General features: G+C 42.5%; 1 protein-coding gene across 1 annotated transcript; it reads left to right on the top strand.

Annotated features, from left to right (window-relative positions):
* Positions 1 to 1,082: 1,082 nt before the first annotated feature.
* pcsk5a (proprotein convertase subtilisin/kexin type 5a) lies at positions 1,083 to 25,970 on the top strand. The gene is made up of 37 exons (XM_070925083.1): positions 1,083 to 1,232; positions 2,873 to 2,977; positions 4,016 to 4,097; positions 4,326 to 4,468; positions 4,762 to 4,838; positions 5,090 to 5,178; positions 5,283 to 5,455; positions 5,606 to 5,812; positions 7,927 to 8,027; positions 8,122 to 8,225; positions 8,635 to 8,755; positions 9,065 to 9,253; positions 10,402 to 10,538; positions 10,680 to 10,802; positions 11,013 to 11,115; positions 11,396 to 11,586; positions 11,816 to 11,900; positions 12,353 to 12,456; positions 12,585 to 12,723; positions 12,973 to 13,088; positions 13,452 to 13,554; positions 14,313 to 14,449; positions 15,082 to 15,282; positions 15,428 to 15,496; positions 15,632 to 15,674; positions 15,845 to 15,987; positions 17,139 to 17,339; positions 18,377 to 18,460; positions 18,587 to 18,785; positions 19,635 to 19,849; positions 20,693 to 20,935; positions 21,712 to 21,948; positions 22,049 to 22,226; positions 22,886 to 23,103; positions 23,917 to 24,017; positions 24,439 to 24,634; positions 25,483 to 25,970. Exons 1-37 carry the CDS (start codon positions 1,083 to 1,085, stop codon positions 25,968 to 25,970), a joined length of 5,595 nt encoding a protein of 1,864 aa, XP_070781184.1.
* The last annotated feature ends 354 nt before the right edge of the window (positions 25,971 to 26,324 follow it).

Consider the following 26,324-nt stretch of genomic DNA (forward strand, 5'->3'; position numbering starts at 1 on the left):
AGGAGCAAGAAATGGGCATCACATATTGATGAGGGAAAACATTTATTATTCGACCTCTTTGGGCCTCAAACTGTTATTTAAATGAAATCATGAATCATGTGACCCAATAAGACATGTTTTTTTTAAGTAAAAGGTCGTAAGAGGAAAATTAATATTTAACGGTGTGTTGAATTTTATAAACTAATCATCATTTTTTTATGTAAAATCTGAAAAGTAAATACAGCTGTAGTGTAATATTTCCCTCTGAATGTGTTGCAGTAGAAGTATAAAGTAGCATAAAATGGAGTACTTCAAAACTGTACTTGAATAATTGTACTTTCCTCTACTGGTTCTAATGAAGATACATGTGAATATGTAGATGTAGTATCTGTTTGTAATTTTTGATATTTAGGAAAACACGTGATTTCAGTCCATGTACATCAATATCTCAAGAGGATACAACAGATCAACTGTAATGTGATGTTCCTGTGGAAAAACGTATTATTATTAAATTCCCTTCTGTTTATTTTATGTGTACATTGCGTCACTCCGGAAACCACGTGGTCTGGTACACGGGCCTGTATCACCCTGTTTTAAAGATGATTCAATTAAGGAGGCCTGTAAAGATTCAAGTGTATTGTCATTTGCTGTCTCTATTAGCCAGTTGACATTTTCTTTCTTTGACGATGCTGCATATGTTCTTACAGTGACTAGCAGGCCGATTAATGAGGAAAAAGACGGTGTACATAATTATACTCACAGACTACCTGCACCATAGGGACACTTTGGGCCACAACCACAGGTCGGATCCTTATAAAGGACACACTACAGTTGATCCCTGGCTCCCATGTTGAAGCAGTAATTTGATAGTTGCTTGTTCCCAGTGAAGGGGAGTCAAGTCTTGGCAACGTCAGCCGGCAAAGATCCTTCCGTTTCTGCAGAACATCTGATGAAACTTGATTCTCTGCAACAGTGGACTTCAATTTTCAACGAAAAACGTTCCGCAATGAGAGACACTTTTCGCAGGAGAACAGGGCGCAGGAGCAACGCATGAAACACCTTGGCACCGTCTAATTAGTGGAAGCCCCTTCATCTCTGCAGTGATGGTGCGTTTTTACGCGCTGTGGATGGGAACTCTCCTCCAGTTTTGTCATGCAACGATTTATACCAACGACTGGGCGATAAGAATAAGAGCTGATCGGGAGTCTGTCAACAGGATAGCAGAGAAATATGGATTTACTAACATGGGGCAGGTAGGTTTGATGCAACATACTGTATATATAAGAAGCCCCAGACAAGGACATACTGTAAACAAGCATTTGTAGCCTTGATCTCAATTGTTGTCAAAGTCTTTAATTTCTCAATCTGCCACTGTTTATGTGTTTATTCAGGCCTTCAGTGAAGCCTTAAAGTCAACAGGCCACATCCGATTCAAAGATGTTGAACAGCAAAACTAATGACAAAAATCAGCTTTCAAATATTGTCTCAAATATAAAAGAAATCTTGTCTTACTCACCACTGTAACTGATATAGATTTATTTAGATAAATCAATAGGCTAACAGTGCCCAGTGCTACCAGACTGCCACACCTGTCTAATGTCAGATAAAACAATATTATTGCAAATATCCCACTGGAGTTGTAACATAAATTGTATTATATTTGACATTAAGTGCAATAAATGTCATTGTGTTTGCAATTTACTGTCTGCCACCTGCCTGGCAGAAACTAGAGGAATGTTTCATTTCTTTTCAAGATTTAAGGAAATCTTGATCATATTCAACAGTCAAAAATAGTTGTTATAGCTGCAGAAGGTGATTATGTCTCAAAATGACACAAAAAAAAAGGCAATAAACCTAATCGGCAGAGGTAGGACTAAACTGCCACTAAACTACTGCAAAATGAAGTATAAATATAGCATTTTTACTTTTGTGGAGTCCTGGAGAATTTTTTACTGCAGTTGCTCATCTACATTACAAGTCTGTCGGGATGATCGTGGGTGTGAGAAGGATACCAAGCTGCCCAAAAAAAAACATTTTGTTCTCTCACCTCTTGCCTTCATTTCAGTATTCTAACCCTGACCACATTATATTAATTATCCAAACTGTTAAACCTCGAAGAACCAAGGTCCAGCACTTTATTGCCATTTTAAACAAGGTTGCAACCTTCTCGTACACAAGAAAGAAATAAAAACTGAAATCAATCGGAGCAGACATGTCAATACACCCACAGAATGACCAAATAAAAACAAAATCAATAAATAATAAAGCAAAATAAATAAAACAGAGCGAGTAATAGAGCCCAGGCCCATAAAATTCAACACATGTACTCCCTGGGGATAGGTGCTGTAATGAAAGTCGCAGAGTCCATGTTTCACTAAGGGTGATATGAACCAGAGAGACCCTTTGAAACTGAAAAGATACTTCTCCTTATATTGCTGAGGTCAGAAGTCACAAGCAAATTTCACAACAGAGCCATCAGGGAATTAATTAGGCCCATAAATTATTTGTGTCAGTCACAGACTTTTTTTTATTAAACATAAATTACCCAGAGCTCCTTCTTATATATTAAAAAGAAATCTGTTTACGTCATGGCATTATGGACACAAACGCACACACATATACACTATGTGCATGTATAGAGGCACACACACACACACACACACACACACACACATACACACACATGATCAGCAGCAGTGTGGCTGCAGTCTTGTGGCTCAGGTTGCCGTTACCTGAAAAACTATCACAGGTGTAAGGTAGCCGCCTTAATAAAGGACACCAAAGGCAGCTTCATAATTTAACAGCTGTTTAGTACAGTGACAGAGCGGGATGAGCAGCACACCTTCACCTGAAAACAAATTTAATTTAGAGGATTTGATGTCTGTTTCACCAGATTGGAGACCTCAAGAGTTATTACAGTTTTCGACACCACGAGACAGCGAAGCGATCCACTGTGTCCAACAAAGAGGTGACTGTTGGCGTCGCCAGGGAGACCAAGGTATAGTAATGAGATATGAGGGGAACTGGAAGACTCCGCTGGATTATTAATCAGCAGCATGTCCCCTCCCCTACCTCCCAGATGCTAACACATAAGCACACACATGTTCATGTCCACACTCATCCCCTCACGTCATGGCCACACACACACACAACCACAAAGCCTTAAGATACCAAGAGTCATTAACAAAGAGGAACAAAATGCCCAGTATCACACACACCAAGTTTTTCTAAATTGGATCTCATTTTTGTGGTTTTGGCCATCTTTTCTACCAGTAATACTAATATTGTACCCACTAAGATAATTGCTGAGATCTGGGGAAACGGAGACATCTCCAAAAAAGAAGTCAGACATGGCAAGAAATATGAGCAGTCAGGCGATTTGCGACAGATGACAGAAGGCAAATGACAAAAATATTAAACTTCCATCATCCCTATATTCTCAGCACGTGTGTCTCTTGATATAAACTAACATTGTAAGAAATTGGTTAGGGCTAGCTTCACAATTCAAATAGCAAAAGAACGACGGGAGATGACGTTTTCAGCCACTGTGGAGATATCAATGTCTAAAGTCAAGAAAATTTGAGTGGGCGTGGGTTTCAATGAGATCGCAGTCAACAGCCATGCTAGCTGCAACTTTCATTTCAATTTATTACAGTGCCTATGGGAATTGTGAAGGTATTTGGTCAAATTTGACCTGACGATGGTGCAAGATAAAAAAAAAAAGTCAAGGAATCACCAAAGTTATTACAATTCAATTTCACTAAAATACCCAAATTTGACCTGCTGGTGGTGCAAGAGTAAAGGTCTGAGTATCACCAAAGTCATGAGGATTCATCTTCTGGACACCAGGAATGTCTGTACAAAATGTCATGGCAATCCATCCAATAGCTGCTGAGACATTTCAGTCTGGACCAAAGTGGTGGACTGACCATCAACTGACAGACTATTGCCATCCCCAGAGCCATGCCGCTAGTGTGGCTAAAAATACCATATACATGTCCACATCTGTACAAGCACCCAGTGTGTTCCTTTTAAGGTGGAATGGCTCCAACAGCAGGTGGTCCAGAGAAGAGCAAAGAGGAACTCCAGAGCCAGTCACATCTACTCCAGTGACACAAAGACCAAACACCTTCCCACTGCTCATCCTCAGTCCAGCAGCACCTGGATGCTGCACTATAATGGCTCCATGTGGAACAGACTGTGGTACATTGTAAGTCAGATTCCTTTTCCAAGCTAAAATCTGAAGCACAGACACATAAACCCAGACAGACAGAGCCTAAAATAGACCCTGATTTATTCTTTACACCCAAGGGCTAAATTGGATGTCCCACTATTTGCTCCACAGCACTGCAGCGATGAGTCCAAAGGCTGCCAGTCTCGTATGAACATTGCTGGGGCCTGGAGGAGAGGGTATACTGGGAAGGGTGTGGTGGTGTCTGTCCTAGATGATGGCATTGAGAGAGAGCATCCGGATCTGAAGCCAAATTATGTAAGTGCCCTGGGATGGGACGCTGTTCTCGGGAAGGGGACATTAATCATAAGCAATTTGGCAGAGCTCTTAGTGTAAGAGCGCAGAGCTGAGACAGATATTGCAGGCAGAGCTTTTGGGCCAAAGGTTTGAAAAGGCCAGCCAAGAGTATTGGAATGGACATTAAACGTCTGATCCACTTAACTGTCGAGTGGACTGGTGAATAATGCTCTTTGTGATTTGTCTGACGAAACAGAGACAGATAGCCGCTGGCAACTTATTATGTGCTGCTACTTACTATCCATGTGATTCAGGATCCTCTCGCCAGCTATGATGTGAACGGACAAGACCAAGATCCGTCTCCGAATGATTCCATTAATGATGCTAACTAGTGAGTGCTTCTTATTTCTGGATTTCTCTTCGCACCTGTTTTGCAGTTTCCTTTCCCCATCACAATTCTAGCTTTAATTAATGCATGCTTTTCTTTCCATTTTGCAGTAATTACATGCATATATGGATATGCAATTTCCCCAGTCTGAATTCTGTCTTCTCACTGGTTTGATGTAACGGAAATAGCCCGTCTCCTCTTCATGCATATGCATCTAACCTCGTGTTCTGATGTTCTCCTCCTTTCTCCGAAAGCCATGGGACTCAGTGCGCAGGGGTGGTTGCTGCGGCTGTAAATAACTCTCAGTGCACAGTTGGAGTCTCTTTCCGCGCACGGATAGGCGGTGAGTCCATGTGAAACTAGAATGCAGAAGGACTTCTAGAGGTCAAAGTTTTGTATTTAATCGATCAAACATTATCATTACTCCTCTGCCCCCTTTGCCTGTAGGCATCCGTATGCTGGATGGAGATGTGACCGACATCGTGGAGGCCCAATCACTGAGCTTCAGACCACAGTATATTGATATCTACTCAGCTAGCTGGGGGCCAGAAGATGACGGGACCACTTTGGAGGGACCTGGGCCTCTGACTCGTCTTGCTTTACAGAATGGCATCAAAACAGTGAGAGAAAGACTATGTGTTTGTTTGTTTATGTCTGTGTCCTTCCTGCGGCTGTATATCTACTTCAAGGGCTTATCTTTTTCTCCTCATCAATGTGTAAATATCATTAATAAATTGACCACCTCTGTCTGCTTCCCCAATTAATCTCAGGGCCGGCATGGGAGGGGCTCTGTTTTTGTTTGGGCGTCAGGGAACGGAGGGCGAAGAGGTGACCACTGTTCCTGTGACGGCTACAGCAACAGTATCTACACCATCTCCATCAGCAGCAGCACTCCGCGTGGAAGACGGCCAGATTACTTAGAGCAGTGCACCTCCACACTTGCGACAGCTTACACTGGCGGGGAGACAGCGGAAATGGTGAGTAGAGGCCGAGAGTAACATAAGGAACTTCTTTAGTGTGATTGTTTACCCAATTTTTACAAAAAGAAATGTATCACTTGAGGCCGGCACCCCAAATTAAAAATGATCTACATAACTAGACATCACAAGAGGTAAATATGTTTATTGATTGATAACACTATTTAACGGGTCGGTCATTTCTGAATTATTTCCTGCTAATTTTCAAGACATGTCCTGGAAAGAACTACGTACTTTCGCATTAATTATAAGGAAAATAGACCGTGTTCAACTTTAATTAATAATTCAAATTAATTGCTAGCACAACAGTGTTTTAGTCGGTGTACAGCAGGTGAGCTGAACATGCAAAAATGTGAAATTTGTCAACAGACGTGTCCTGCAGAGATTATGGAATAACTGATGTTTTATGATAAAATACTTTTGTTGCCTTCAAGTCTCTGAGGGCATAATAGCCAGCTTGGAGGCTGGAGGAGCATTTCTGATATATTTGCAAAGATGTTCTTTCTTGATTTTGATAATAAAATGATATTTGTAACTTTGGGGGATGTCTATAGTTGGATTTAACAATCACCACGGTCTTGCCAGCTGCTTAAAGCCAGAAAGTACACATTTGGGAAATGAGGTGGTGGGAGGGGGGTAACGTTCGGGGCGAGCGAGCGACAACTTCTGCTGTTGAGTGTGATAGTCTGAGACACCTGTCAATCAAGTTAATACACCCCAGACATACTCCCTATGAACTTTCTTCTTGGTAGAACAATAACTTTATGAATTCACAAAACACAAGAAGAAGTGAAATTAGCCAGTTAGACCCTCTATCACAGGAATGTGGCATTTTTCCATTCACTTCAAGAGATGCAGTATTTTTGGAACCTACAGTTCATTTATACTAAAAGCCATTGGAGGAGCTGAGTTGTAAGGCAGTTGCAGCTTGTCTGATTAGGGACCTTTGTAAACATCCTGAAAGCCAAAGACTCAGGAGGCCTACAGAAGCATGCCAGCCAAGACAGTATGACAAGCTTCTTAAAGTCGGAAGAGATACCCTCCTATGGAATACCTAATTCCCTACTTCTACTTTTTTTGCCTGAGTGATTGGCAGTCATTTTGTGTTCTGCATGGCAACCCACCAGGGAAGAAAAACTGCAATTATACAGTATGTAATTATGTGTACTGTAGGTGCAAGCCTTTTGGAAAACAGTATTGTTGAAAAAGCTGCACGTTGACTACACATTTATTTAAGTAGGCAATGTTTTGATCTAAATCGTATGTTGGTCAGATAAAATGGTGGTATGGAGTCAGAGGGCAGAAGATAGCAGATACTTCTCTCACTTTATGTAATTTTTCAGGGGTCGTGGGTGAACAGAGTTGGGCGGCTCATTAGAGTAAATTGGATGAACACTGAGAGCTGCTCCTTTGGCCTCAGGCCTCCTGAAGGGTTTTCCACTTGTGTTTTCTTTCTGCAGAATCTCTTCGTTTGCACACCTGACAACATGCCAACAACACAAGCGTATATATGCGGGGCAATACTCTTACTCCTACTCGCTATCTCTTACTTCCAAAACCCATTAGCTTGATTTATGTTTTGTCAATTAGTTTAATAAACCATCTTTGATTTTGTTTCTATGAGTCATCTCACGTGTACCTGCTTTTTGAAACATATCAGATGTGTGCAGCCTCCTAGTTCACCAGGACCATAGTGTGTAATATAATAATGAAAATATAATAAAAAGGGAAGGCTGCCAGATGGTGCGCTAACATCCAGCTGGTTCACCGTATGCTAAGTAGGAGAGGACGATATGGATGATGGTATATCTAATTTTGTGATTGATTTTTGTGATTTATTACATTTTCTGGAAAATTAATGTAGAAGCCAAGCCATTGATTTGCAACAATGATGACACATACAACACATAACACATACAAATACAATAATGTACACAGTATGGAAAAATCTTTGATGGTAGACAAATATCATATCACTCAAATGTAAGTTGTGTGTGGCCTGATCCATTAAGGCCATCGAGCAAGAAGAGCAAGAAGAAAAGTGCAGGTTTGTGTAACAGCAGGTGAATACTGTTGAATATTGAAAAGCTAAAAAGATCCGGTGTCCTCGTCAGGTAACGTTGGGTCCGCAGCAGAGCTGTAGCCGGGCTAAATCAGGGACCTCCCTCTCCTCCTCCATGGCTGCAGGTGTCATCGCTCTCACTTTGGACGCAAAGTAAGCAGCTCTCCTCCACACACACAAAAATCCATACAAGCAGGTGTCGGGTGATGAGAGCACGATGTTTGCCCTCTGTTTGACCTTTTCTCAGCCCCCTGCTAACCTGGAGGGATGTGCAGCACATTATCGTGCGAACATCAAAAGCTCATCATCTTGTTGCTCCTGACTGGCACGTTAATGGAGCCGGATACAAAGGTATTCCCATTGGACTACATTTCTAATTGCAAACAGTTTTTTTTTTTTATTTGAGTACACTTCCCCGTAGTTTGGAGAAAATGAATAATTACATGATATCTTTTTGAATGCAATCCTCCTATAATAAAGAAGATGAGCAAAGCTAAGTTAAGCTTGATAAGCATATTTTGGTAAATGTTCTCTCAGCTCTTTTTAGGGAAACTATCAAACAGCGAGCTTACAAACTAATGAGGTACTGTGAGCAGAACAGTAATAAACGTCTACAAAGTCCCAGGAACGTGTGAAGCCTTCTATAAGCTACAGCGCCTTTTATTCCCCAGCTAATGTGGTGTGTGTGTGTGTGTGTGTGTGTGTGTGTGTGTGTGTGTGTGTGTGTGTGTGTGTGTGTGTGTGTGTGTGTGTGTGTCAGTGAGCCACCTGTATGGTTTTGGCCTGCTGGATGCTGAGAGCATGGTGAAGGAGGCTGAGCGTTGGCAACAAGTCCCCTCACAGCATGAGTGTGTGGAGGAGGCTCCCACCCAGCTGAGCAGGTATCACACCGACCGCACTGCAAGAGATCTCCGCTTTGAGTCAGGGCTTCCCTTGATTCCCCTCTCTCTTTTATCACACTTCTGCAATCTATTTCTGTCTCAGTTCTCATGCATGGATTTCTCTCACATTGATTCTTGCACACTTTAATGGGTGTCATTTTCTTTAGTGCTCCTTTCCTTGTAAGTCTCTCTTGTGCTTCTTGTTTTCTGCCTCCTCTCTCTCATCTCTGCCGCTCACTGTGTCTCTTTATTCTCTCCCTCTCCTCCTCCTCCTCCTCCTCCTCTTTCTCTCTCTCCGTCTCATGACAGAACTATTCATCCAGGCTCGGTGCTGACGTCTGTGTACGAGAGCGCAGGCTGCTCTAACAAGCCCCTGCAGCACGTTGTTTATGTGGAGCATGTCGTCGTCCGTGTTACCATCGCTCACGGTCGTCGCGGCGACCTTTCCATTACGCTCACATCACCTTCAGGCACCGTGTCACAGCTGCTCGCTAACAGGTAACTAAGAACGATGCTCAATCACGGACAGAATGTGTAGAAACTAAAATATCTTCAACACATGGTTTCTACCTACAGTAGTCTATGAGCACAGCGTATGTTAAATTCTTCAGTTTGGCATATTGTCCCATTAGGGGGATTTTGGCAAACACTACTGGAAAATCTCAGGGGATCAGGGAACTGGTATCTGGGATAGTTTCTGGCAAAATTAATTTTCTGCTGCATGCGGCGTCTTACTTTCGGCAAACTCTGCAATGTCAAAAATACACCACAAATTAGTTTTCAGGGAAAAAGCTCTGACAAACCCACTGTACACCACCTGCTCAGCACCAGACAGCAGACAGACACAGTTAGCAATTAGCTGGTGAATATAGTTTTAGCTTTTAGCAGGTAAAGAGCCAGATATTTCCCCCAGGAGTTGGTAGAGACCAAAAACAGAGATAAAAGAGAGCGAATATTGGACTTTCATTCACCAGGTGGCCAGAAACACGACTCCAAATGAACTGTTTGCTAACAAATTCACCATATCAACTTCAGGAGCTGATAATATGTCAATGTTTAACGCGGATTATGCTGCCCCCAGGTGGCAAAAAAAACAAATAAATAAATTACTTGAATTTTTCTGTCTTCTTTTTTACTCCACCACATTTATTTGACAGAAATATTCACTAATTACTTTGCAGATTAAAAATTGACATACAAAATGCTGCTTGTGTTACTGATATGTTATTGCATCAGTAAAAATAATTGGACAATATAGATATATAATGATAAAACACTGACAGGGGCCATTTTGGGTAATGAATACATTTACTCTTGATAATTAAGTACATTTTGCTGATAAGAATGTTCTACTTTTACATAAGCAAAACTTTGACTGCAGGACATTTACTAGTGTTTTTGAACTTGTTGAACTACTTAAGTAAAGGATCTGAATACTTCTTCTACCACTGATTAAGCATAATATAAACCATTTGACTGTTATTACTATTAGTAGTAGTGGTAGCAGCAGCTGTTATGATAGTATTAGTGGTAGTGATATTAGCAGCAGTAGTAGTAGTATAGTAGTAATTTTAATGGTAGCAGCAGTAGTAGTGGTATTAGTGCTAGTGGTAGCATTATCATGATTATGTAATGTTTTGGTTTAGGCCTCTTGACGACTCCACTGAGGGATTTCAGAACTGGGAATTCATGACAACTCACTGCTGGGGGGAGCAGGCAGCAGGGGAATGGACTTTGAAAATCCAGGATACCCCCTCTCAGAAGAGAGACAACACTGAACTAGGTCTGCTCTTCCTCTTTGTAGCATCTCAGTCTTGTGAAACATACATTGAAGTTCAATTAGAGCAGCAGCTAAAATACAGTGCAAGCCTCCCGGGACAGGCCTCTTATCTTACTCTCTTTCTGTTTCTCTGTTGTTTCATAGGGACGCTAAAGGAGTGGTCCCTGGGGATTTATGGCACCGCAGAGCAGCCGTATCCCAGGCATCGTGAGCGAGCCCGATCGGCTGAGATGCCGTTGGATAGTGACCTCACCGAAGAATACAGTGGTGAGTCATGTACTCGGCGGGTATTAAGCTGACCCTTCTTCTAGCTCAGACCTCTCAAACAGCAGCTAAATGCACTCTGATGCAGATTTACAGTGGATTTCATTGCAGGTAGGTGTTTTAATGTTAACATGGAGCTTTATCAGCAATCTGAAGAACTTCTCTGATGTTGCCATGATGGTGCAGTGACATTGCGAGCATTTGCCCTTCCAGGACCCTGCGACCCAGAATGCAGTGACGATGGCTGTGAGGGGCCGAGCCCGCAGCAGTGTGTCACGTGTTTACACTTTTTTCTCAAGTTCAAGAACAGCACAAGGTTAGCATGAATACACAGCACAGAGTACAGTTTGCAGATCCTGAATGCAGCGTACAGTATGTATTGATACTGTTGCTGCAGAGCATATGGCTCATACATACTGCAAATGAAAATTATTATCATTATTTAGTCCATGTGCCAAATTCTTAATGCTTGCATGAGACAAAAAGTGTACATGACCATGATTTCACATTGTGATGGACCCAGAATCCACTCCCACTCATTCAGAGAGTCATACCTCTGTGCCCTCTATGTGCTTTGGTCTGTGTCTGTCCAAAAGGATGTGCGTATCAGACTGTCCCAGGGGGTTCTGGGGGGACCGCCGGCGTTGTAAGAGGTGCTACTCCTCCTGTGAGAGCTGCACTGGGAGTCGCAGTAACCAGTGCACTTCCTGTCAAACTGGCCATCACCTGACTGAGGGGACCAATACCTGCACAGCCATCTGTGGGGATAACTACTACCTCGACCACGGTTGGATTTCAGAGTGTTTTGTCACATTTTTGGTTGTATTATACTTAACTAGACAGAAGGAATATCCTTGGGTGAACCTTTGAGGATCAATGGCTTACAGAAGGAAACAGCTGCATATGTGCCTGCTAATGAACAGTCAGTTGATGTAACTGCAGTTGAGGGGTGTGTGAGTAAGATTGATTAATCGCTCGGATGTGTATTCCATGTGTATTGTTTGATTTCCCCACAGATGCAAATATGTGCAGAAAGTGCAGTGAAAACTGCTTGAAGTGCACCTCCTACAGCATCTGCACAGAATGCAAACCAGACACAAGGTGAAACAAATTCTCTGATGACGCTTGAATTAACTGCTCGGTAAACACTGCTCCTTCTCCTCCTGCCGCTGACAATACTGATTCTCCCTGTGCACACACCCTCTGCAGCATCATAACAATTACAAAGAGCTACAGTATTCTATGTATTCAAAATAATGCAGTATCCTTCCCTTTCCACACACGGCTCAAAAAGAAAAATGCATCTTCGTTTGCACTTTGCAATATCATTGCAGGAAAGGACAAAACATCTCTGACAAATTCACCATAATGTTGAGTTCCAAGTTTCCGGAATATGAGTTCACTGACTCAGATCATCAAGTATTTGTGGTGGTGTGCTGTGGGTTGGGAAAGTGAGCCTGCAGTCTAAAAGCAATGAGTCATCTTCATGGTGTCACATGATTGGCTGTGTGTGTGTGTGTCACGGTGCCACATGCTCTCTCCGCCCTCTCCAGTCTGCAGGGGAATCGTTGCCAGCTAAGCTGCGCGGCGGCTTTCTACCACGACAAGCAGGAAGGCATATGCAAGCCCTGTGACAAGGCCTGCGCTACCTGTGCAGGTGAGAGCGCAGGTCAAGGGTCACGAACTGTATGAAAACGTCTTTAAATGTCATTAAAATACATGACGCGGGACTCCTTTGTGTCCTTTGTTTAAAAACACGTTTGTTTCTGCCTCATGCGGCATCAGGTGCAGGTGTTGAGGCATGCAACCGTTGTGCAGAAGGCTTCTTGATGGAGGAGTGGAAGTGTGTGTCCTCCTGCAGTGCTGCCTTCTACCCCACAGAGCCAATCCCAGAGATAGCTGATGGGCACAGGATATGTAGGAGGTGAGCTCACTGGTGTGTGTTCAGGTGTGGGTGGTTTGTTTATCTGCTGATGGCAGGCCTCATTCTGCTGGTTGGCTTCTGTGCGTGTTTGTGCTGGTTTTCGCGCTTGTGTTTGTTGTTGTGTGACTGTATGGGTGTAGTTTTGTTTTCTCTTGTGCATGTTTTTTTTGTGGTCAGTGTGTGTGTGTGTGTGTGTGTGTGTGTGTGTTTGTGTGCACATGTGTTCAGTCTCTGTGCTCTCCTCCTCAGGTGTGACGCCAGCTGTCTCACCTGTGTGGGGCCGAGCCGGGGAAACTGCAGCAGCTGTTCCAGCGGTCACAGCCTGCAGGAGGGAGTGTGTGTTGTTAACACTGAGTGCACAGACGGTCAGTCAACCATCTTCTTCCTCTATTACATGTTGGCTCACTGCTGCTAGATAAATATAATGCAACACTTTTCTTACTTTTTTCTAACATCCTGTATATACACAATAGTTGCTAATGTTTGATGGGAGTATTTTATAGTATTTTATTGACATTTTATATTGATATATGTATATATTTACAATGTGATATGTATCATCATTCATGAGTCAACCATAAATCAGCCACGTTTATTTGTAATAAATAAATATTTGGTATAAATATTATTGCTTCCGTTCTTTGGCATCTGACATTAAGGTCACCTTTGCGCCTCAGATGGTTGTTCATTTCTCACTCGGCGTCGTTCTCGTGCTGTGTGTCTATCAGGAGAGTACCATGACAGTAATAGAAAGTGCCACGCGTGTGATGCAACGTGCCTGAAGTGCACAGGGCCTCAAAGAGAAGACTGCATCAGCTGTGTTTCTTCACGGTGAGTTGGTCTTGACTTTTTAGACTCAGGGTCAGAGGGGAAATGAATTCATCCCACTGTTTCTCTGAGTAAAAGGTGGCATTTCACTGTCCTGTGTAGAGTAACAAATGATAATGTTTAACAGATGTATTGGTATTTTCTTTTTACAGTCAAAGCCAGTAAGATGCTGGTCAATTCGATATAAATGAAAATGAATTGTGTATGTTATTACAGCACTTATTTTAAACAAAATGTCTAAGAAAAGGATGTACAGCGGAAACGATGAGTCGCTTAATTGATGAGTCAATGGAGAAAAAAGTAATTGGCAACTATTATGATAATTGATGAATTGTTCAGTTATTTTCCAAGCAAAAATAGTAAAAACAAATAAATAAGAAAAAAACAAGAACAATCTCTGGTTCCACCTTTTCTTAATCATATATCATTGTAAAATCAATATCTTTATGTTTGTTTATGTTCTGGGATGTTGCGATGGGCATTTTTTTCACTATTATTTGACATTTCATAGACTAATTCAAGATTCATTAAAAATCTAACATCTAAAAATCCTACATTGCCTCCCAGTTTAACCAATCATCCCCTCTCCTCCCTCTCTCCTCCCTGTGTCAACACACTCAGCTTCATCTGTGTAACTCTGCCATATGTGACACGCTGGGATGTAAATGAGTTCAGCGCATTTGCATAGACATAATTCATATCTGTTGATTTTGTGGTGTTGACGCTGATAAAAGTGTTGTTGGCGTTGTCGTCGGCTGCAGGGCTCTAGATGAGGGCCGCTGCGTGCTGGAATGTGCCAAGGGCAAGTACCAGTCAGGTGGCCAGTGTCACCTGTGTGACCACACCTGTGCCACCTGTGTGGATGCAGGACCTGCCAACTGTACCAGCTGTGACACCGGTGAGGACTGAACAAGTGAATCATGCTGTGTGTTAGCGTGTATATAAACTGTGTGTTTGTTTGTGTGTGTGTGTGTGTGTGTGTGTGTGTGTGTGTGTGTGTGTGTGAGAGAGAGAGAGAGGGACATAAAAATCTGTATATCTATATAAAATAAAAGCAGACCACAGACCATTTTACCACATTTTTAACTTTAAAGCAATGGTGAATTACATACATACATGTAGGCCTCTTAAAATATAAAAATCCAAATACATATGTACTCCCTTTACTTAATGGTTTCACTTTCCTAAAAATAAGTAAGAGGACTATGTTGTTTGAACACATTTATGTACTAAATATGTGATTTGTAGGCCTGTTTTGTCGCTCAATGAGTAAAATGAAGAGAGGGAAAAAACACTATCTACTACCAGAGAAAGACAACCAACAATATTTTTAGTTTTATACTGACTATGGTTGGGGTTGAACAATATTTTATCAAACCTGAATCCAGGATTTAAAAATTTCGGACCTGGTAGTTAGAACTGGCTACAGAAAACTGAACATATTTATGGCCAGGAAGTTGTACAAGCTACGGTTTAGCCAAAGTTCATCATCACACTTCTTCAAAACATCATTTGCTGTTTGTCCTCCAGATAAGTTTGGGATGGAGCGTTACCTGTATAAAGGCCAGTGTCTGGACGCCTGTCCTCAGGCCTTCTACCACACCAAGGAGAGGAGCTGTGAGCCCTGCTCGGACCATTGCCGGCTCTGCACAGGCCCCACCCACTGCCTCAAGTGCAACTCCTCCTACTACGTCTCTAGTGGAGTGTGTGCGAAGCTGGAGTGTGGAGAAGGTAAACAAGGTCACAGCGTCATTTATGAGCTGGTTTCCTTTTTATCTGTTGTGTTACAAAGATGACCTTGAAAAGCATCATCTCACACATTCACTCATTGTTTCTCTCACTGTATCTTTCACGCTCTCTTTTCCTCTTTTCTCAGGGGAGGTGGAGGATCCAGATTACGACGACTGCATGGCCTGTGAGGAGGGCTGCAGGAAGTGTGTCTTGTGTAAGTCACGGCTCAGTAGCCAAAATGAACCTGGATTGAGCTCTCCTCCCAGTGTGTCGCCGACCATGTTCCAGAGTTTTTCCTGGTAGTTCCTGTTTAAAAGGAGAGTTGAGTTTTTTTGTCTGCTTTCAACAGATAACCCCAGGCATTGCCTGTCCTGCACTGAGGGCTTTTACAAGTAAGGCTGTGTGCCTCACTGTCGCCATGTGTGATCTCACCTCTCTGCACTCCCTCTGCCTTTCACTTCACTGCTATGCTACAATGAAAAGGGCCCTTTTTGCTGTGAGAGTAGTGTGGATTTGTGTGTGTGGGAAAACCTCAGATATAGACTGCTGCTTTTGTTATCAGTTTTCAGGATGGCTGCTACAAAAACTGTCCGGCTAAAACGTACAGCGTGGAAGAGGAGATGACCTGCGTTCCATGTGATGAAAACTGTGTGAGCTGTGATGAACATGAGTGTTACTGGTGTGAGACCGACCTCTTCTTATCAGGTAAAACTGCCCCACTTGGTTAAGACATGAAGCATTATTTACACCGCTGGAAGAAGTATTCAGGAAAAGTCGAATATTGAAAATGTCACTTCAGTAAAAGTATGAAAGTATTATTAGCAAAATGCACTTAAGGTATTAAAAGTAAAAGCACTGTGCAGAAAAATGGCCCCTGTGAGTGTTGTACTATTATATATTATATATTTGATTAAGTGTAAGTAGCACTTGGTCGAGGTCGAGTATATTCTAATTGTATACTATGGGGTAGTTTAATCTAAAACAATGCATCACATTTTATAAGATAATCACTTGTTTTGTGTGTAAAATCTTAATATGTAAAGTAACTATAGCTGTCAGAAAAGTACCATGTTTGAGTAAAAAATAACATAAATGTATTAGTAGTAGAAGTATAAAGAAGCAGAAAACGCGAATGCTCACGTAAAGTACAAGCGCCTCAAATTTGTACTTTAATATAGTACTGGACTTATGTACTTTGTTATATTCCACCACAAGGAAGTCCTGCATACAGACGTATAATCAAGTATCTACAGTGATCAATATGCACAAAGGCCCCTTACATGCTGTTATATTTTTATGTTTACTATATTATTGTTTTATTAGAACTGATGTTTTAGCGTGTGAGCAGCATTTAAAAGTTAAAGCAGGTCGATCTAATTTTAACTAATTTATGCTGGGTAATTACATTTATGACAGTGCATCGTGTTCTACAAGATGATCACACATTTTGTATTTCAAATATTAATCTTCCAAAGTGACTATAGCCAGGGCCTGATTAACACGCTAGCAAAAATGAGCTGTGGTTCCCAAATCTCTCCTCCTAAGTTAGTTTGAGATGTTTTGATTACACACAATCAAAGAAGAGGCACCATGTAAGCAGAACATCGATCAATCTATTAAAGTTATTAAAACTGGATTTTGACACAGGGCGTAAAAAACAATTAGCCCCAACTGACTTACTTCACGCAGCTCCCTCTGGACTCACATATGCAGTAGTACTTCCCAAGACCTGTAAACAGAGCTAGATGTGTAAAATCGGTGTACAAGTACTTAAAATTGTGAACTTGCCCAGCTAAGTGGGTTACATACAATATTGATCTCAGAAAACAGAGAGACTTCTCCTGTTTTTCTCCCAGAGGGGAGTTGTGTTTCAGTGTGTCCTGATGGTTTCTATGGCGATGAAGACACCAATGACTGTGAGGAGTGTCACTCAGACTGTGTGACATGTAGCGGCCCGGAGGACAATGACTGTGTGTCGTGCGAGGACGGGAAGATGCTGGAAAACGGAGAGTGTGTGTCCGACCATGAGGTCTGTCCCATTAAGACCTTTCGCGGCGGTGAGACTAATACTTATGTATTCCACTAATCCAACTGTCTGCCCATAATGAATCAGGGATTTGGGCTCTTTCACAGGGGCAGAAAGAAATCTTGGAGGGTAATTGGTCTGTGTGCCATCGTCCCTGAACCCTGTACCAACTTAAGTACTCCGAACAGGCAGAACGTTGGCCAGATACGACTTTGAAATAATTGATTGTATATACTGAACATTTGTTCCCCCCAAGAATTAGTTGGACAGACCTTAAAACAACATATGGTAATTAGTGTGAGGCAAGACATCTTAATTATAGGAACGAAAGTAACTCAGGGAAAAGTACACAGGTTAATACAAAGGTGGAAAATGAACGCACACAGAAGTTAAGTTATTCTTAAACTTTGAATCTCAGCAACTACAAAACCTTAGATTAAAGCCTCAAACCTTCACACAAAATTTAGAATAGCACAGTGTTGCAGGATGCAATTGGGTTTTTGTGTAATTGCGTGTTTATTTAGACTGTGAAGAGTGGGCTGGGGGGGGGGGGGGGGGTTCTGCTGCTGTTGGAAGACATTTTTGGGGACGCACTTTCTTGCCGAGAGTTAGATGAGAAGATTGATATCATTCTCATGTTTGCTAGGTCAGGCATCAAATAGGGAAAAAAGACATGAAGTAGGACGGAGCACACACGAGATATAATGTGTAAATTAATATAATTTTTAGGTATTGGTAGACAGACTTTTTTAAAACTTTGAACAGAGCCAGGCGAGCTGTTTCCCTCTGCTTCCGGTCTTGCTAAGCTAGCTAATAGCCTGCTGGCATCATATTTAGCATACAGCCATGAGAGTGATGTCAGTCTTCTCCTCTAACTCTTGAAAAGAAAGCGGATAAGTATATTTCCTAAAATGTCAAACTATAGGCTGTATAAATTAATATGATATATAAATATATTCAAGCGAGGTTGTTTCCCGCCTTATAAGTCGCTAGGAAGATTGCTTTCCATCATCTGACTGAAATGTCTATCATGTCTCTATCGTGTTCACTGTGTTGTTTCCCCTGCAGATGACGGAGAATGTGAGGACTGCCACCCATCCTGTGAGTCCTGCTCTGGAGAAGAGAAGAACCAGTGTACCAAATGTGCAAAAGGTCTGCAAAAGATTAGGTGTTCTTGTGCTGTCAGAGCTGCAACAGCACCGTTTTCATATTTTCATGACTACTACTACAGCCATTTTGCAGTGCAGTGATGATGTTTACCCTTTCTTCCTCCTCCAGGGCGGTTTCTGACCACACAGCAAACATGTGTGTCAAAGTGTCCGGGGGGTTTCTTTGCCAGTCGGCTGAGCGGTGTGTGTGAGGCCTGCCCTCCAGGCTGTTTGCAGTGTGTGGACGCTCAGCACTGCACCCGCTGTCAGAGCACTCGTAAAGCTCAGTTATTCCTGCAGGATGGACAGTGTGTCCAAGAGTGTGTCAGGTCAGCGGTCAATCCTTTAACTGTTTGTTTTAAATTTAAATGTATTTACATGCTTTTTACGTACTGGGACATGAGTGTGCTGCAGCTCTATCTGGGAAATTGATTTTTCTCAGTGTGGACATACGGTGGGAATGTAACCCTGTTGGCAAACTCATGTTGAAATCGAATCTTTTGAACATCAGGCCAGATGTTTGAGGCACGATCTCTGAAGAGCCAAAAATAAAATGAAAAAAATGGAAGACGAATTTGCTGGCCATGATTTTGACGTTTCCTACTTGATGTTTATGTGCCATAAAATTGTGACATCCTTGAGATTGAATTAATATCTCGTCCTTGCTGAAGAGATCCTTGAAGCTCCATTAGCACTGAGACGACCATTTTAACTTTTTGGCCATGAGGGCTTTATTTTTATTCTATTTTTTACTACCAACTACCAAGCAGCGATTTTTAGCAACACTTAAGTACTACATGATTGTCTGGATAAATTATTAGCTGTCCTCTGTAGACTGAAGCAGAGAACAGAGCAAAATGTCAGTCCTCTTGTTTACCCCAGGAGCAACGCACACATTCATGACTGCATTTTTCACATAGCAAAAAAATGAATATGTATGCAGTCCAATCTGACATATATTACAAGAAAGAATAGTCAGTTAATTATGAGACTAACCCTATACTGATGGTCTTAAGTAGGAATTTAAAAGTAATGCATGTGTGCAGTGATGCTAATTTATGTGCATTGTGCAGTCTGGTTCAACTGATGTGATTTCAACATAATGCGCAATAAGCCCAGTGTAATGTCTTGTGTCTGTGCTTGTGTGTGTCTACTGATCCCTGTCTGGCTCCTCACAGGGGTTATCCTGCAGGCCAGGTGTGTCGTAGCTGTGCGGCAGGCTGTGCGTCCTGTGAGAAGAACGCCACCCACTGCCTCAGCTGTGAAGAACCTCTCCTCCTACACAAGCACCAGTGTGTGGAGGAGTGTCCTCCAGAGCACACTGAACGGGACAGGGAGTGCCAACACTGCCCCTCAGTCTGTCAGGAGTGCAACCCACTCGGGCAGTGCACAGGTACTGAAACACAATGCAAACAAATTCAGCTGTTAGAGCTTGTTCAGACTAATCCCCAACTCTCTGTAGTGCTTTTCAAATAGTGTTATCATTACCAGCCAGTTTGGTGTTTGTTATTTTCAGCCACACTAGCGACATGGCTGTAAGGGTGATCCAAAGTGAAATATCTCAACAACTATTTGATGGATTTCCATGAAATTTTGTACATGCATTAATGGTTCCCAGACAATGTCTCCTACTGACTTTGGTGATTCCCTGACCTTTCCTCCTGCACCACCATTAGGTTGACATTTTTGGTTTTTAATGAAATATCTCAACTATTGGATGGATTATCATGAAATGTGGTACAGACCTTTATGTCCTCCACAGGATGAATTGTAATAACTGTAATAATTTCCTGTATAGCCAAATCAATGGCCACTACTTTGGATTAGGACCAAATACCTGCAAACTAATGACATTCTCATCAGCCTCGGCCATACTTTGTGTTAAGTGATGAATAGCAAATGTTAGCATGCTAACACGCTAAACTAAGATGATGAACATGATATACATTTTGCCTGCTAATCATCAACATGTTAGTATTGCTATCGTGGACATGTTAGCATGCTGACAACTTGCTGCAGACTCATGTCCACTAAATCCATTGTGGGTCTAGATGAGAAATGTTATTTTTATTCCACATACTGTGTAGGAGTGAGTGTGACTGTCATAACATTTGACTCACCTGTCTCAAGTCTATTTTTCACTCATGTCTTGTCAGAGACATGATGGAAATGTCTCTGCATTCCTCTCCAGGACTTACTCTAGTGCCCTAAGTGCTAAAAGCTGTTCTTTGTGCAGGCTGTGAGGAGTATCACTTTATCCACGAGGGCCAATGTGTGCAAGACTGTCCCGAGAGGTTCTTCGAGGACAAAGAGGAAAGGGAGTGTTTACGTTGCCACCCTGACTGCGCCTTGTGTGACGGCCCGAACAGCAATGACTGTGATGCCTGTATGGACCCCGAGGCCACTCTGCACAATGGGGCATGTATGGCAGCCTGCCCCTCCCACACCTATAGAGACGCTATAACAGGAGAATGTAAAGGTACAACAGAAAACATACAGCTCTGATCAAAAGTTGAAACCCATTTATTTTGTTTATCTTTTTTGACTTTTTATTTACATTCAGAACACCTGCTCTTTTGGGTACAACAAAGTCAGAGATGCTCCATTTCTCATAAAACGTTGTTTTCTCCTCACTGATGCAACATTTTCCGTCCTGTAGAGCGCTCTTCATGCATTTTCTCAATTATATTCTCTACTCTGCCTGAGTGTGTTTCCTGACTTTAGCTCAGACTAAAATAGCAACGCTTTTCAGACGGTTAACAGGCAGCTGTCAAACCAGAAAAACAGCGATGCCAAAGACAGTTCCCTAGAGAAAGACACACCGCTCTGGTTGTGTTATTCAAAAACACAAAAGGTGGTGTGTTTCTCCCAGGAAAATGTTGTAGGCGATGCCCACTTTTGTTGCTACATACAGTAGCTGCCAGCAGCAAGACATTTAAAAGGAAGTACATTGCCGTACTGCAAAATGGACAGAGGGTGATTTTTAGTATTCATTTTCATCCGAGCTGAACACAAGCTGCAGAAAATATTTTCACAGATCACACTTTGAGAACCTAATAGGTGGAAACTACCAGGTAAGGTGTATTACTACAGAAAAAGTGGACCTAATATGTTAATGGTTTATTATCAGATAAACTATTCCCTTATTAGATATCAGATAATATCAAGTTAAAAAAATATTGATGTCCTTCATGTGCTTCACTGTATGTGTGATAATATCCTTTGATTCGGTTACTTTTTTACTTGTGTTTCTAGACTGTCATGCATCTTGCCTTACTTGCTTTGGGCCCCATGCTGGCTCCTGCATCAGCTGCAGAGAGGATCACAGGCTAGAGGGCCACAGCCATTGTGTGCCATCAGTTAACAAGTGCTCGCCTCACCAGTATGCAGACCAGGACGGGGAATGCCATCCGTGTCACAAATACTGCCACAGGTGTTCAGGTCCCGGCAAGACTCACTGCCTGAGCTGCAACCAGAGACATCTCCTGCTCAGTGAGTCGAGTTCAGCCCTCGTGGATTCTTTGAAAGCTCTTCGAGCATCTGTGACTTGTTTGTGTAGCTGCATGATCATCGTGTGTGTTTGTTTGTACAGATGGCACGTGCGTGGATGAATGCCCCACAGGCTACTACGAGGATGAGTCGGGGCAGAAATGTGAACCTTGCCACCCTTCCTGTCAGTCCTGCGTTGGAAAGCACAGCCACGAGTGTCTCGCCTGTAAAACCCACCACTTTCGAGAGGGCAAGGAGTGTGTGGAGACCTGCCAGCACAGGTAGTTTAACCTGCTCACCGTCCAGCTAAGCAGCTCATCCATCACATTAAGTGCGGGCCACACTGTGTTGCCATTAATAAAAGATCGGCCTAGTCACATAATGTCATTGTGGACACTAAACCATTGCTTTTCTTGAGTTAGTTGAACAGGGGTGCAGTTTGGAGATAGAAGCCAATTTAGCCAGAGATTTAAATAGCCATTCATGTGGCCTGTGAAATGCTAATTAGGCTTGATTTTATTTGGGGTGCGGTGACTGAGAGCGTTAAATTAATGTGCCATTAAATTGATGTGCAGTTAAATACCCAAGAGAAAACACAAAAGGGACACAAAGGCTATTTATTCCTGTGGCGTGCCACCCAATATACTCTCAGACCTTCATGTGAGCAGTGCAGCATATAGCAAAAAAGAAAATATCACTTTGACTTTATCAAGCAGAACCTGTGTCTCGCTCTCCCCAGCAACAGTTTGAAGTGTTTTGTTATGACTGCGTTCCCTCTGTCATGGTGTCTTGGTCTACGCCGTGTCTGAGTAGTTGTTTATAGCTGTATGTGACTGAGTGGCTGTGGGAAGGAATTTCCTTTGAGGACAAACAAAACTCTAATCTCATCTCATTTAATTGAATCTAATCTATCATAACTTTCTCACCGTCTATCTGATAGTCACTATGGAAACACAAGCTCAAGGATGTGTGAGAAGTGTGACCCAAGCTGCGGTGAGTGTATCGGGGACGGGGAGGACAGCTGCCTCAGTTGCGCTCTGGGTCTCATCTACTTGCGGAAAGAAGGCCGTTGCCTCCCCTCGTGTCCTCAGGGATACTACCACGACGCTGCGCACAGGACCTGCGAGCACTGCCACGCAAGCTGCAGAGCATGCTCAGGTACGAGCGTCCACTCAGCACTAATTTAATTTCATGCAGACACACACACACACACAATCACATGTAGGTGATGAGATATTGATGCTGTTTTCTCAACGGACTGCAGATGTGAAAGTGGTGGACTGCTCGGACTGTGCTGCGCATCGACCATAGTGTTATATACAGTGCAGGTTCATGCGTACTGTGCACTCATACAAAGGGACATTTAAACAATCTCAAAAGAATAATGTGAATAATCTAAACTACTTATCTAATATAAAGTTAAAGAACAAGCCTGGAGATATTCTATATGTTTTTGTTACTGTCAACAAATCCACTGAAAACCCCAAAACCAACAATGATTTAGTCCGTGTCTTAATAGTTTTTGACTTCCCCAGCCTGTGTGTGGCTCTACTGGTTCCTACTGAAGACCTACTGAATATATGCTCTCATTCTGTTTTTAAGTTGCTGGGACCTGGGAATTGCAGATGTTAGCAGATTGCCCAAACAGGAGTAAATAGTGTATTTGTTGGGGACTATTTTCAGTCCTGGATTTAGTGCACTAGTTAATATTTACAGCTGCAGGACGGCATATGTGGGATCGACTCAGAATAAACCACAGTGTCTGTGTTCATTGTAGTAAAGGAACATGTCACAAAGTGCAACAGTGTGATTCACTGATGTGTTTTGGACAACAATGGAGCCTTATGGCCCAGAGGAATAAATATCAGGCTTTAGCCGCACATTTTAGTGGGATCGATTCATTGTTGGTTTTGATGAAGAAAAATATAGAATATCACCAGACTTACCCCTTAAGTTGTCATGTATCTGCAGGAAAAGATTCGCAGTCCTGTGACTCATGCTACCCTGGATACCAGCTCTCAGATGGCCTGTGTGAGTCCATGTGCAACATAGGCCAGTATCCTGTGATAAAGGTAACCACACTCTTTTTTAGGTTTTAATTTCACAAATATTAACTTTTTATAAAAAAGAAAATCCCTACCCTGTCCTTGCTTCACCAAAATAATTATTACTAATATTTTGGCCCCGGGCATCATATAATGTAATTCAGACTGACTTATTACTGCACCAGGAGAAATCTCAAACAGCAGAGTGAAAATTATTACTGTGTCACGATTTCAAAATAAATCTCAGGCTCATGCTGTGAGGCAACTGACTGAAACTGTCTGGCAGGTAGATGCATATTAATTGATTAAGCTGAGAGGCAGTGCATCCGTTATTTTCAGTCCTTTTACAAACGTTTTGCATATCTTTGGAGACAAAGAATCAATGGTTGTGTGTCTGGGTATGAAGTCTTTTCAGTGTTTCAAGGTCCTTTGTCCTGCCCCTCATCAGGGTTCAGGCCACGCTTGTGAAGACTGCGACAGCTCCTGTCTGGAGTGTCGGGGGCCTGGTCCAGCCAACTGCACCATGTGTCCTACTCAAGCCATCTTAGAAGCTGGAGGGCGCTGTTTGCTTTGTTGCCGCCATGAGGAGGAAGAGGAGGCCACATCACAGCAGCAGGACTGTTGTAACTGCACTGAGACAAGAGGTAGGCTGCAGGTTGACGAAGAAAGTGGAGAAGAATAGAGTGGCACATGAGTTGGTTTGAAGTGTCAGATGTTTTTTCTGGAACTGATAAACTTCTTCATATCAACACTGACGTATCATCTTTTCTGGTTGTACAGAGGGATGATCTGTAGATTAAACTTCTCTGTGTTGATCATATGCCTTAATATCCCACCTCCTCTGACTGGAGACTCAGTTATAAAGAGGTGATGTCACGTACTTCTGTGCACCAATCAGAATTTGAGTCAACATTTGAGTCAAAATGTGAAAACAGTTTGTGGGTTAACAGGCCAATGTCAATCAAATCTGACCCACACAGTCCTGATGAAGCGGATTAAGTTTTTGTGTTTTAAACACCTGCATAGTGTCTGTAGATCTTCCTCTCAGCTGGCCATAGGGCCCACAGATGGGGCAGTCTGTATGTAGCCTGAGAGGCGAAGCCAGGGGAAAAAAAGTCCATTTTATCACTGTGAGTGCATAGTGATAAGTGAAGGTGACTCAGATGAGCCTATTAGTGTCTCTCGTCCAGATTTCAGAAGACAGTGTTTAGTCAGATTTTAGAGAATAAATCAAACTGAAACCATAAAACAAAAATAATTACAAAAATAATTACACATTTTTGTTGTCTTTCTGTCAACAAAAATAGGATTTTGAAAAGTGAGGGGGTCATGTGGAAACTGCACCCTTGCAGGCAACAGAAAAACAGCAAATCCCTTCAACTGGATTTCAACTAATCAATTAATCAACTAGAGAAATCCTTTTAATATCCTCCCATTTAAACAGTAACTACTACATCTGAGTTTAAACTTCCTGTCTTTGTGGGATTTCTAGGAGAGTGCGTCCTCAGCACCAACTTGGCATTCAGGAATGAGGAGGAAGAGGAGGCCGGAGGTAACCTGGCAGTCTTCATCATCGCCTGCATCCTGTTGGTGCTGGGACTGGTGGCTGTCGTTTTCCTCGTCAGACACTCCCGCTCCAAGAGTGCGCCCCCAGACATCCCTCCCCGCGGCTACGAGAAGCTGGGCTCCAGCGGGGGATACGGAGGCGGCAGCAGACACGGAGGCTACAGCTCTGCTTCCTCTGCGTCCTACGGCGGACGGGCCAGCTCCTCCGGCGGTCTGTTCCAGGAGACTCAGTTGGTTGACATTGGTGAACGTCACTCAGGGAGTAAGGATGACGATGACGACGAGGATGACGATGAGGACATTGTTTACATGGGCCAGGATGGCACCGTGTACAGGAAGTTCCGGTACGGACAGCTGGGAGAGGACAACGAGGACGAGTTGGAGTACGACGATGAGAGCTACACGTTCCGGTGAAGCATAAGAATTTCTCTAAAGAAACATTTCTCCTTTCTCTTCTGGATTATTTCTCTCTCTCTCTCTTATTCCTTCCTCTGTGCTGTTTGTCTCCCCCCTGCCCTGAGGGACAGACCCATTTATCCTTCACTGAATATGAGTTGAACCAAATGAGACATGAGAAGCTATTTATAATGAGCTGCATCTTACAACTGATATCCATTCACAAAATGAAATGTGCTGCAGAAAAAAATCCATGTTGTTTAGCTTTCTTAAGGACTTTTTACATAATTAAGCTTTATTTCTAGATTTGGTTTAGAGTATGATGACTTCCTACATATATAACAAAATTCATTATGGGCATTTACTAGTTTT

Source organism: Enoplosus armatus, chromosome 18 (genome assembly GCF_043641665.1).
Source record: "Enoplosus armatus isolate fEnoArm2 chromosome 18, fEnoArm2.hap1, whole genome shotgun sequence".
NCBI classification, from domain to species: domain Eukaryota; kingdom Metazoa; phylum Chordata; class Actinopteri; order Centrarchiformes; family Enoplosidae; genus Enoplosus; species Enoplosus armatus.